General features: G+C 34.0%; 1 protein-coding gene across 1 annotated transcript; it reads left to right on the forward strand.

Annotated features, from left to right (window-relative positions):
- The first annotated feature begins 6,911 nt into the window (after positions 1 to 6,911).
- On the forward strand, positions 6,912 to 7,921 carry LOC120590482 (olfactory receptor 52A5-like). The gene is given in 2 exon segments (XM_039848293.1): positions 6,912 to 7,436; positions 7,439 to 7,921. Coding segments are annotated over 2 exon segments (1,008 nt in total).
- The last annotated feature ends 4,998 nt before the right edge of the window (positions 7,922 to 12,919 follow it).

Raw genomic sequence — 12,919 nt, forward strand, 5'->3', positions numbered from 1 at the left:
AAGTAACATAAATGCCAATCAACAGATAATTAAATAAAGAAATTATGATTCAAACATACAATGGAATATTACTCAGCCATTAAAAAAAAATGAGATTCTACCATTTGTGACAACATGGATGGACCTAGAAGTTATTATGCTGAGTGAAATAAGTCAGACACAGAGAGATAAATACCATGTGATTTCAGTTATATATGGAATCTAAGGAACAAAAAGAACAAACTAATCAAAAACAGACTCATAAATATAGAAGACAATTTGGTGACAGACAGAGGGGAGGGGGTGTTGGGGCCTGGGAGAAAGAGGTGAAGGGTTAAAGAAGTACAAATTAGTAGTTGATAGATGCTCATGGAGATGGGGAGCATGGCATAAGGAATGCAGTTAGCATTAATATATTAGCTAGGTGGAAAACCAGAGGAGTGAAGGAGCGATTTGGGGGATCATTTTATAAACTATATAAATGTCTAACCACTGTACTGTATACTTAAAAAAAATGAAAAAAAAAAAAGAAATAGAACTGTAACAACTAGTAAAAATTGGTATGTATATATTTTTATCTTCTATTACATATCATACAAAATAGTAATGAAGTGAAGTATAGAAACTAAATATAAAGCTTCGGCAAAGAAAAAAAAAATAGAATTTCTACATGATTTGGGGTTAGGAAAAGATTTTCTTATGAGGACCAATAAAGCTATAAGATACCATGCTTTTAACAATTTTAACTTCAACAGAAGTATAATTTTGAGAGAATTAATAACCGAGATTATTATTATGTGCTACATATATGTATGTCTGTATTTATGTATATGTGTGTTTGTGTATATTCTGACAAAAGATGTGAACCTAAAATAACATACAAAAAAATTGTGCAACCATCACTACTAATTCCACAACATTTTCATCACCCAATATAAATATTTCATCCTATTAGCAGTCACTCCCCATTCTGTCTTGTCCCCAGTCTACAGTAACCACTAATCAACCCTCTGGCTCAATTCTGGACATTTCATGTAACTGGAATCATATAATACATGCCTGTTATATCTAGCTTCTTTCCAAGAGTATATAGTTTTCAAGGTTCATCCATGTTGTAGCATAAATCAAAACTTCATTTCTGTTTATGCCTGAATGAAATTCCATTGCATAGATGTACCTCAGTCTACTCTAACACATGGCAGGGAAGACTCTGGCCAAATAAGCTTTTTCATAAACCCTCTCTCTTCCCCGTAGTGACTCCCATCTTAATTCGAACAATTACACAAATAATATAGGCATGGCCTGGCCCTTCTATTTTATATTTTCCATATTTTATTTAAACATTTCTTCTCTTGATGAATTTTATCACTCATCCATAATGGGAAAAGCTATTCAACATTCATTGTGAACTCAGTTCTTTTTTTTTTAATGAAATGATTTGTTTTTGTTTTTTTTCTGAAAAATGTGCAGTCTCTTCTAAAAATTTACTGTTTATATTTCCTATTACATTTCACAATAAAATATAATTTCCTATTACATTTCCATTAAAATGCTTATGAAGATAATTATTTTATTTAATATTAGGAGTTCTGAGGAACTATACCTTTACCAAAATAAGGAGTCACATCTTTTCTAAAACATTTTATTCTCCTATTGTTCTAACAGGTTTTAAATAGAATCTAAATTTTTTTTTGTCCCAACATTCAATAACATTATGATTCATTGAGGTTTAAACATTTTTTGTACATATCAAAAGTATCCTGGGAGTTATTCAACAGGTCTAATTTTTAGTTACATTCTATATGAGGAGTAGTGTACAGATTTCAGAGCCCGCTGACCTCACATGTGTCTACTTCATATTCTATCTGAAAAGCATTCATCTTACTTTCCCTGAAAATATTTCATTTCATCTGCTGTTACTTTGGTGGGTGGCAGCAATCTGATATACATTGTTTGTTCATTTTTCTGGTGAAAGTACCCAAACTCTGGCTAATTTCAACCTGCCAACGTGAGGTCACTGAGTGCAGACCTGGGAAAAGATACATACAGTGGTCATGGGCCAGTATGAGCTGGCTCCAGTGAATAATCGCCCTAAAGTTTATACCATTAATTTTCTTAGAATGAATATAATTTTAGAACAGTTTAATGACAAGATGGGGTCAGATAGTCTTTTAAAGCAAAAAGAACAGGTTTATTAAATAGGGCCAGATCTAATGACAAAAACGATGTGACTATAAGTAAGGTCATCATATTGCCCAAGCAGATGTAATTAATGTGTCTTTGAATACTTCTTATACTATGAAGGAAATGGGAGACTATTTTTCCTCTTCTTGATACCAAAGCTTAACGTTCCATTTCTAAGGCACAAACCTTTTTCTTTTCAACTAAGTAAATATTTGCCACGAATAATAGTTCCCAGCTCAGAAGCTAGTATAGATATTGTGACTGGCTCTAATTTTTTTGAAAATACATATTATTTCATCAGAATTAATTTGATGAGAGCTGGTTTGGATACAGGAAAGATTTGTGTCACCAAAATTCATGTGGTAGAAGCTTAGACAATAAAGGTGATTGAGGCTTTAAGGTAAACTTTCCAGTTAGCCCCCTTTATGAGCCTAAGTAAGAAATCAGCGCTTCTCCAACTGGAATTAGATTACAGAAAGATTCCTTTTATTTTTCTATTATCATACCTACACTAACTAGTCTCAATATTTCAAAATGTTTTTATTTTTCTGTATTGGCTCTTTTTTTATGTAAATAAGTGTCACTGACTTGTTTTGTATTGTCCTAGGGCACTGTCTTCTCTTAGGAATATTTAGAAGGGTGATTATTTTGTTCCCAGTCCTAAAGAGAAAGCAGCATTTGAGAATTGCTTTAATATGAAGAACCATAATTAGAAAATGGATCTTCTAAGTTCTGAACCATATTCTACCTCTTTTTTCACCTTTGTCCCAGGTGAACCTAAAAGCTCACTAGAGATTGGTAAAAACCAACCCTCCAGGTGCCTCCTATAGTACAGAACTGTCATCCTTAACTCAAAACGTCAAAAAGATCTCCACTCTATGGCTTTTACATGTATTACCACAGATAATTCCTGGTAAGTCTTTGGGGTTGAGATTCTGCACTGGGTTTGGGGAAATGGAGGATTAGTTTCAAGGAGAACACATATCCTCTTTGCCAGGACATTAAAAAAGCAATAGAATTTTACAGTAGTTGAATGATCAAACACTAGAAAGATTTGTCTCATGCTTTTCAAAATATTTCTAAGTCAATTAATGCACTCTGAATGACACATTTTAAAGCAAGATTGATAAATAGGAGGCCCTCGAGAGAATGATATCTGAACGGATAAATGAATGGAAAGCTTTTTTGTTAACAGGTCAGGAAATTATACATGTTTAAACTGGGAAAGATTCAGGTGAAATAATATCCTTCAAGATATTCAGAAAAATGATCATTTATGTGCAATACTCATCAAATATGTGAAAGCATTTATGGAAAGGAAAGGATAAGTGTCTGTGGATTAGTAGCTGGCATTAATTGACATTTCAATTCATTTTAAGTATCTTTATAAATATTTTAGATGGATTATGTATTCAATCTCAGTAACCTATTATTATATTTTTATCCATTAACTTTATTTTAGCAATGAGGATAATTGAGACATAGAAGTTTTATAACTGGTTGAAGAGCATGCGAAGCTAAATAATAGCATCCTGATTTTAAACTCTTTTGACTGACTTAAGTCCTGTGCATTAACTGCCATGACCCATGGCTGATGTCTATCACTGGAACTTGGAACCGTATTCCATTACTGAGAAATTAAGAGGGAGGCAAGTTGAGCCTCAATAGAAAGAAGACCTATTTGGCATTTGGAACTGTCCTGAAATATGGCAAGTTATCTCAGAAAACATAAGAGTTCTCTACCACTGGAGGCCTTGAGGCCGAGATCAAAGGGTAAGTGTCAGAGATTTTATAGAGGAATGAGATTTCCTAAGATTGTAGGGATGGTGAATTTAGGCCCTAAATTTCCTAAATTTTTTAGATTCTGGGAATCAGCCTGAGTCAGAATTAGAGCTGTAAGTTATACTAACAGTTCAGGATTTATTATATGTCAGACCTATGATTCTTTCTTGGGCCTATAAATTTCAAGGGTTTAAGATATTTTTCTTCCATCTTCTAAACATCTATATAATAGTGCTTCCACTTTGCCTTTCGTCATCCAGTGCTGTAACTCTCAACCTGAGAACATAATTTCTTTATCCGCATCTTTCTCAATTTCCCCTACATCAAGTCAGTGAGTCATATAGATATTGCTTCCTTGATATTCCTCTTATATTGCCAAATTCAAAATATCCTATCTGAACTATCACACATATCTTTTCAACTTAATCTCCATATGCCTAGTTTTCATACCCTTCAAGCTACTTGCAGATTGAATTTTTAAAAGGCAAAATGCATTTAATGTGTAGGAATCATGAATAATGCTAAACTTCCTACAATATAGACAATAACCCCCCACAAAAAAATATTTAACCTAAAATGACAGTTGTGCTGAGATTAAGAAACTCTGCCCTAGAAGAATATCAATTAGGTCTCATGAAGTTGGAAATGTAAATCTATCATGAAGAAAAGTAATATGATATATGTGATATATGGTCCTTTAGACTGAAGACATGCTTTTCTATTTTATTTACCTGCTGATTTACTTGCTTCCTCCTTCTCTTTTTGCTCACCTTCCTCCGATCATTTATATTATATACTTCTGTAGAGCTTCAGCTTCCTTGTTATTCTCCAAGGGTTCTCTAGGTCAAATGTTACTGTGTGTGGCCATGTTTAATTTCTCAAATTAATGTTCCTAGTAAAGCCAGTAGCATACATTTTTGATCCAAATCACAGAGATTGTTGGCAAGTATATAGATCATATGATGTTACAAATGTGGTCCTATATCAGACATGTATCATCTAATAAATGTGTATTATAATGTATGTATTATACCTATTTGGTGAATTAAGAAGGTAGTATAGAGGTTGTTTCCTTCAGAATCTGAAAATGCACAAACTGATTAAAATCTTTGGTAGTACATTTTTATACAACTCAACCTGATTTATTTATACATTGATGTGTGTGTGTATATAAACACACACATACACATGTATATATATATATATATATACACACACATACACACACACAAATACACATGTATACATACATATATGTATGCACGTGTGTGTATGTATATATATATGTGTGTGTGTGATTATACATACATATATATATATGTAGATTATACATACATACATATATATATATGTATGTATAATCTCCTTACTGAATTATAAAATCTGAGAGGACACTATTTTTGTTCTTTTTGGATGGATTATTATGCCATGGAATTTGTATGCAAGTAGATTTACCTATAACAAGTCTTAGTTTTTCATTAATGTAATAGAGTAATTATGGTGATGTCATAAACTGAGGAAAATAAAATAATCTAAATGTTTAAAAATCTTAAGTTGAACGACATAATACACATTAAATACATGATAGATGCTACTTTTTGAATTCTAAGCACTCAGCGCAATGTAGATGCTTCATAAGTATAAAATAAATAAAAGTATCTTTGTTCCCCAACTACTTCTTGCAAACGGTGTATATTTAATTAATGCATATTAAAAATCATTAGAAAATACTTGAAAGATGATGGAGAGGACATGATTGTGATATTTTCTTGTTCTCAATATGTTGATTTAGGCCTTCCTTACTATCTTTAACTGTTTTATACTTTGTTTAAATAGTTTAAGAAAATGATCTTTGCAAATAAGAAAAGAAAATAGTATAATTTGTAAATTAATATTTCTCATGTACTCCAGTGAAAATATTTTCTTGAAGAAAATTAAATACAGTTTGTAGGAAAGCAGCAGTCAGGAAAATTGCAAAGGCCTTTGGGATAAAGCAATGCCACTCATAGCAGGCTCTTGAGGCAAATAGTGTTATGTGTTGAAGCAACCAGTGGAAGGCAGAGACATAAAGAGTGAATCTAATCCTATAAAAAATGATGCATGGAGAAAAAATTTCACCAATACATAAGGCTATAAGTAAAGAAAACATTATATATCATAAAAACTTGTGTTATTACAAATACTTAAGAATAAATAACTGTTCAGGCTCGGGGATATAATAATGGTTATTGATAGGGAGACAAAAAAGATGACATCAATTGGCACTTGAGATCAAATATGAGGTGCACAAATAAGGCATATTGAGAACAAGCTCTGAAAGGAACTGCTAAGGTAAGAGCCATGGATTCAAAAAGAATAAATTTGTTTTCTCAGAATATAAGTAAGAAAAGTTGTAAGACGTGTGGTTGTGTTTTGGGAAAATACAGCAAGTTTAAAAAGTTAGGTTGGAAGTGTGTTGAGAAAGTTTATTATAGAGGGGCCAGACTATGAAGAGACTAGCCTGAGAAAAAAAGTGAGCTGCGAAACTGAAAAATATGTTAAACAAGTCTTCTGATTATAATCAACCAGAATGGTCTACCATTACTGTGAATCCTATATGTCTAGCTGAGGTGGAGTCTAGTTCTGAAATATCATTACCCTTCATCAAACTTTTTTCCCTTGATTCCAATTAGGAGGTTACCCCAAAGCACTGCTGATTAGCAAATACAAAATAAAGGGAATTGGTTTGGCCCATTAGTCATGGACCGGAAAGAAGCCATCCAATCCAATTAATTTTGCTCATTGAAAATGATTAAGACATGAAGAAACAGAATTTGATGGTGGACTCTCAATGACTTTGCAAAAAGAGAAAATTAGGAGTAGTTTGAAAGAAAAGATAAGATGGTATATTCCTACTATAATTAAAGTATATTTTATTAAAAGAAATTAATTAAAAAAAATTTTAATTTATAAAGTTTTGGCAGGTGATGAAAGATGAAACAGCCATACTACTACGTGATTCTACTGGTCAAATCACCACGCTCATATTCAATGGCTCAGTCTTCACGCCCTCTGTACTAACTTTTGTCGGGATTCCTGGCCTGGAGTCAATGCAGTGTTGGATTGAGATTCCATTTTTTATCATGTACCTCAGTGCTGTGATTGGAAATTCCCTAATTTTAGTTATAATCAAATATGAAAACAGCCTCCATAAACCCATGTATATTTTTTTGGCCATGTTAGGGGCGACAGACATTGCACTTAGCACTTGTATTCTTCCCAAAATGTTAGGCATCTTCTGGTTTAATTTGCCAGATATTTCTTTTGAAGCCTGTCTTCTGCAAATGTGGCTTATTCACTCCTTTCAGGCAATTGAATCAGGTGTCCTATTGGCGATGGCCCTAGATTGCTATGTGGCCATCTGTGACTCCTTGAGACATGCCACTCTCTTTTCCCAACAACTCTTGACTTACATTGGAGTTGAGGTGACACTCAGGGCTGCCATTCTTGATAAGTACCATGCCTGGTACTTATCAAATGTCATCTTAAACTCTACCGAACCATAGTTATCTCCCACTCTTATTGTGAGCACATGGCCATTGTGAAACTAGCCACTGAAGATATCTGAGTCAACAAAATATATGGTCTATTTGTTGCCTTCACTGTCTTAGGGTTTGATATAATCTTTATCACTTTGTCCTATGTTCAAATCTTTATCACTATCTTTAAACAGTCCCAGAAGGAGGCACGATTCAAGACTTTTAATACATGCATTACCCACATTTGTGTCTTCCTACAGTTCTACCTCCTTACCTTCTTCTCTTTCTTCACACATAGGTTTGGTTCTCACATACCACCATATGTTCATATCCTTTTATCAAACTTTTACCTTTTAGTCTCACCTTTTCACAATCCCATTGTCTATGGAGTGAAAAACAAACAAATCCGTGACCATGTTCTAAAAATATTTTTCTCCCCCCCAAATCTTGATCATTAGTGGCTACTTATATAGAGATTTTAGGTTGGTTCAATGTAGCAACATGGCTATGGTGAAAAGTTATATCTTCTACAAATATCTTTATCTGAAAAAAAACTTTAAATTTTAGATACTCATAATTCAGGTTGGTATTTAACAAATCATAAATAATTAAAAACTTTAGTTTGCTACTCATATAGGAGTAAAACTTCCTTATGCTGAGATTTCAAATTATTTCCTATTTGAAATTATTCCTCTGTTTTTGGCCTATCTGTTTAAACTTAGAGATTTCTCTCTGGCAACACATAGACATTTTTTTTTTTTAAATTGCAGAAAACTACACAATGCCAGGGAACTTTCAAGGACCATGTCACATACCAATGTTCTCAAACTGCTAACTCAACCCATAGCTGTAATTCTGGCTACATATCATTTTCTGATATTTGTTTGTGAATCTATATTTTTCGACAAATTTGGAATCACATCTATTTTTGTCCACTTTCTCTGAAAAATTGTTTAACATAAAAATCATATAATACCAATAACAGCAACAAAAAAAAAATACAGTGCATACCATAGACTATAAAAATGAATTTGTATAGGAAAGAATGTACAAAAAATATAGATAAAAATTAGGATATTCACAAATATATTTTTTTTGGAAGCAAAAATGTGATCAGTACTTAAATAGAAAACATCTTTCCAGAGGCACACATTTTAATGATTTCACCCAATTGAGTTTTACCCAACTGAAGGTTGAAGTTCCAAAATAGAATACATAAAAGAATAATCTGACTGCGTTTTGTAATTGGCTACTGTAAGTATCTTGAGTACGAGACCTGTGTCTTATTTATACTTGTATCAATAATGTATAAGACAATGCCTGAGACGTCTTAGAATCTCAGTAATAATTACATTGAATAATGAACAATTTAAATGTCTTCCTGATTTTGATCAATGGTATTCGAAAGCAACAAATCTGGAAGTTTTAAGGTTATAATGAATATCATCATACAGAAAATCTACATATTAGAAGGTTTATTACAATATTAGTGAGGTAAACAAAGATGGAGACTTACATATTCCTGAAATAAAGTATAAGCCAAACACAAAACTGGCATACGAGAAACTGACTCCTAAAACAGAGACTTCAGATTTTTCTTCACTCTTTGCCTATCCACTGTCCACATACCTTCATCCTCTTTCAAGATGCTGCATCAATAGAGATCGGGCACCCTGAGATAATCATGCTAAGCAAAATAAGCCAGACAGAAAAAGTTGAAAACCACATGATATCACTTATATGTGGGATATAAACCTAAAAGCAACTAATGAACAGGACAAACAGACTCATGGACATGGACAATAGACTAGTGGTTACCAGAGGGTGGGGAAGGAGGGGATAAGGAGGAGGTAGATGGGGTAAAAGGGGTCAAATATGTGGTGACAGAAAGAAATCTAACTATGGGCAGTGAACATACAATGCAATATATAGATATACACACATACATACATATATATGTGTATGTAATGTATATATACACATACATACATATGCCTTACTGTTAATTGTACACCTGAAACTTACTGGATTTTTTTAACCAATGTGACCATAATAAAAATTAAAAAAATTTTTTTCTCTGATTTCTCAAATTTTCTTTAATCAGCTTTTAAGACTGAGAACCTTTATATGTGGGATATAAACCTAAAAGCAACAAATTAACAGGACCAACAGAGACTTAGGGACATGGACAATGGACTAGTAGTTACCAGAGGGTAGGGGGCAGAGGAGGAGGGGAGAGGTAGATGGGGTCAAATATTGGGGGTAGGGGAAGGGTAAAGTGGATAAAGGGGATCAAATATATGGTAGCTGAAGAAAACTGGACTTTGGGTGGTAATCATACAATAGAAATATAGATGTCCAATTACAATGTACATCTGAAAATTATATAATCGTATTAACCAATGTTACCCCAATAAACAATAAAAAAAGACTGAGAACCAATAAGATGATTTTTAAAAAGAACCAAGTAGACAGAGAGAGACACTTCATTCTCTAATTTTGAACAGATTCATTGTCAAAGAAGAACAAACCCAAGAAAACATCTCACTATAAAAAAAGGAAAAGACAATATCATTTAATATGCAGAGGTAGGAAATAATTTGGGGAAAAAATCTTGTTAAATAAAGCAGTAATAATTCTGAGTCATATGTTTTTGGTTTTCAATAAAATGTATGTAAATAAACATAAACCCTGTAAAGTAAGAAATAAAAATATGGTGACAGAAGGAATAAAACAACATGTTAATGATACGAGACATGAATACATGTTTAAATGAGATAATAAACAATTAACTTATTTTAATTTTGTATTAGATCATTAAATATTTTAGGAAGTTGTGGTATCCATAGTACATAGTAAATAATTGAAGAAGACATCGTCCCCTCAAAAGAAAGAAAAATGGCAAATACATGAACTATTTCCAAGAGGTTATCATACATAAAGAATAAAGAATAGATATAATAATTGTGATATTCCTGAATAAGAAACCAAAAGAAATATAATACATTGATACAAACAGATTAATCTTGAGCGAATTGAGGAACCATATTTCAAAGAATGAATATAAAATGAACCAAAATACATAAATGAAATGAGAAAAACATCTATATTTAAAATATATATATCAACCTAGATTTATGAATAAAAAAAGAAAACACATTCTGCGTGCTTTCAAATAAATAGTTTAATTTATCTTCTGGAGTAAGAAGAAAGGTAAACAAAGACCTTAAAATTTATATATTATGAAACAAAAAATATAATTTTATATAAAGAATATAGGGTATAATACAACTGTACGTTAATGCTATTTAAGCTTATAATTAAAGAAAATAATAGCAAGATGTCTTAATTGAGCAACTATTATTCATATCTAAAATAGAAGGTTAGAAATAGTAAGAGTAGAAAGTTAAGTTCCACTTCTGGGTGCATATTTATCTGAAGAAAACAAGAACAGTAATTCAAAAAGATATATGTACCCAGATTCCGGTTAAGACGGTGTAGTAAGTAAATACTGTGCTTGCCTCCTTTCCCAACCACATCAAAAATACAACTAAAATACAGAACGATCATTATTGAAAATTATTTAAAGTCTAGCTGGACAAAAGTCCTACAACTAAGCACATACAGAAGAAGCCACCTCCCAGCCCAGGGTTCCACTGTTGGGAAGAGAAGTCCCCACAAAATCTGGCTGTGGGAAAACCGGTGGAGATTGTGGCTGAGTGAGGTACAGGGCTGTGGGAGATCCAGGCATTTCTCTTAAAAGGCCCATGCACAGTCTTACCTGCTGATAGACTCACTCACTCTGAGCTTCAGCGCTAGGACATCAGCTCTAAAGGCACCGGGGATATAAGGGGAGAATCTGAATTGTGTGGATTCAGGGTAAGTGTTGGAGGGGCAGTTTTCTCCCAGACAGAAGTACTGGTAGATACCATTGTTTCTTTGTTGAGCCCTCCTCACTCCTGGCATCCTGACGCAAGGAGCCACCATATCTGTGTCTCCAGAAACCTAGTGGTCTCATCCTGGTGATTTCCTGAGAACCGCCTCACCCAAATTGCAGGCCCACCTAAGCCATTTCCAGTGGTGGTTTTTTTCATGTAAATGGCCTGTCTTGGCTGTTGCTGCAGACTTTCCTAAAGTATCTCAAAAGTTTATAAAACCCTAACAATCAGCATCTGGCCTCAGCATGCCCCATACCTCTTGCTCAGTAACAGCAACAGCCAGCCTCGGTTCACCACTTGGCTTCTCGAGGTACCTCCAAGCCCAGCTCAAGTGGTGGCCATCTGTGGATTGCTTGGTGGCCCGTGCCAGATGACCCTGGACAGAGCACAAGCTGTGGTTGGACTTGACCTATAGGGGTGCCCCTCCTAGAAGGCCCTTGGGCCAGCATACCTGGTGGTCACTTTGGACTGAGCCAGACCTTCACCTGGGGCTACATCTGAGGACAACACACCCAGAGGGCAGACTGGGCAAGCACCAGAGCTCTGCTAAAGTGAATCCTGCTCTGTGCAATCAATTCCTGCACAACTCCATGGTAGTCACCAGCCAATCTTTAAAACCAATCAATATGAGGGTAAGTCTTTCCCATTGATGCTCAAAGAGCAACCAAGTCTCAACTACAACAAAAGGGCACACAAGACCCATACAAGGAATATACCTTGAACACCCAGCTCAAGTGACTAAGAAGATTGCACCACCAGGCCCCATAGGACACCTACTACATAAGGCCACTCTACTAAGACTGGGAGACCTAGCAGCTCTACCCACTACATAAAATAAACATAGGGAGGCAGCCAAAATGGGGAGACAAAGAAACATGTACTAAATGAAAGAACAGAACAGAGCTCCAGAAAAAGAACTAAACAAAATAGAGATGAGCAATCTACCAGATGCAGAGTTCAAAACACTGGTTATAAGGGTGCTCAGTGAACTTAGGGGAAGAGTAGATGAACTCAATGAGAACATCAATAAAGAGAGAAAACATAAAAATGGAGATAGAAAACAAAACAAAACAAAACAAAAAACAGTCAGAAATGAAGAATACAAGGACTGAAATGAAGAATACCTTAGGAGGTAGATTAGGTGAAGCAGATGATCAAATCAGTGATGTAGAAGATCAAATCAGTGATGTAGAAGATACGGTAGTAGAAGATACCCAATTAAAACAGCAACAAGAAAAAAGAATAAAAAAAAATGAAGATAGTTTAAGGGGACAACATCAAGTTTACCAAAATTTGCATCACAGGAGTACCAGAAGAAGAGAGAGAGCAAAGAATTAAAAACCTATTTGAAAAAATAATGATGGAAAACTGGAAAACTTTCCTAACTTTGTGAAGGAAATAGATAGACATACAAGCCTAGAAAGTACAGATAATCCCAAACAAGATGAACCCGGAGAGGCCCACACCAAGATACATTGTAATTAAAATACCAAAGGTCAAAAACAAAGAGAGAATCTT

Source organism: Pteropus medius, unplaced genomic scaffold (assembly GCF_902729225.1).
Source record: "Pteropus medius unplaced genomic scaffold, Ma_sr-lr_union100, whole genome shotgun sequence".
Classification (NCBI taxonomy): domain Eukaryota; kingdom Metazoa; phylum Chordata; class Mammalia; order Chiroptera; family Pteropodidae; genus Pteropus; species Pteropus medius.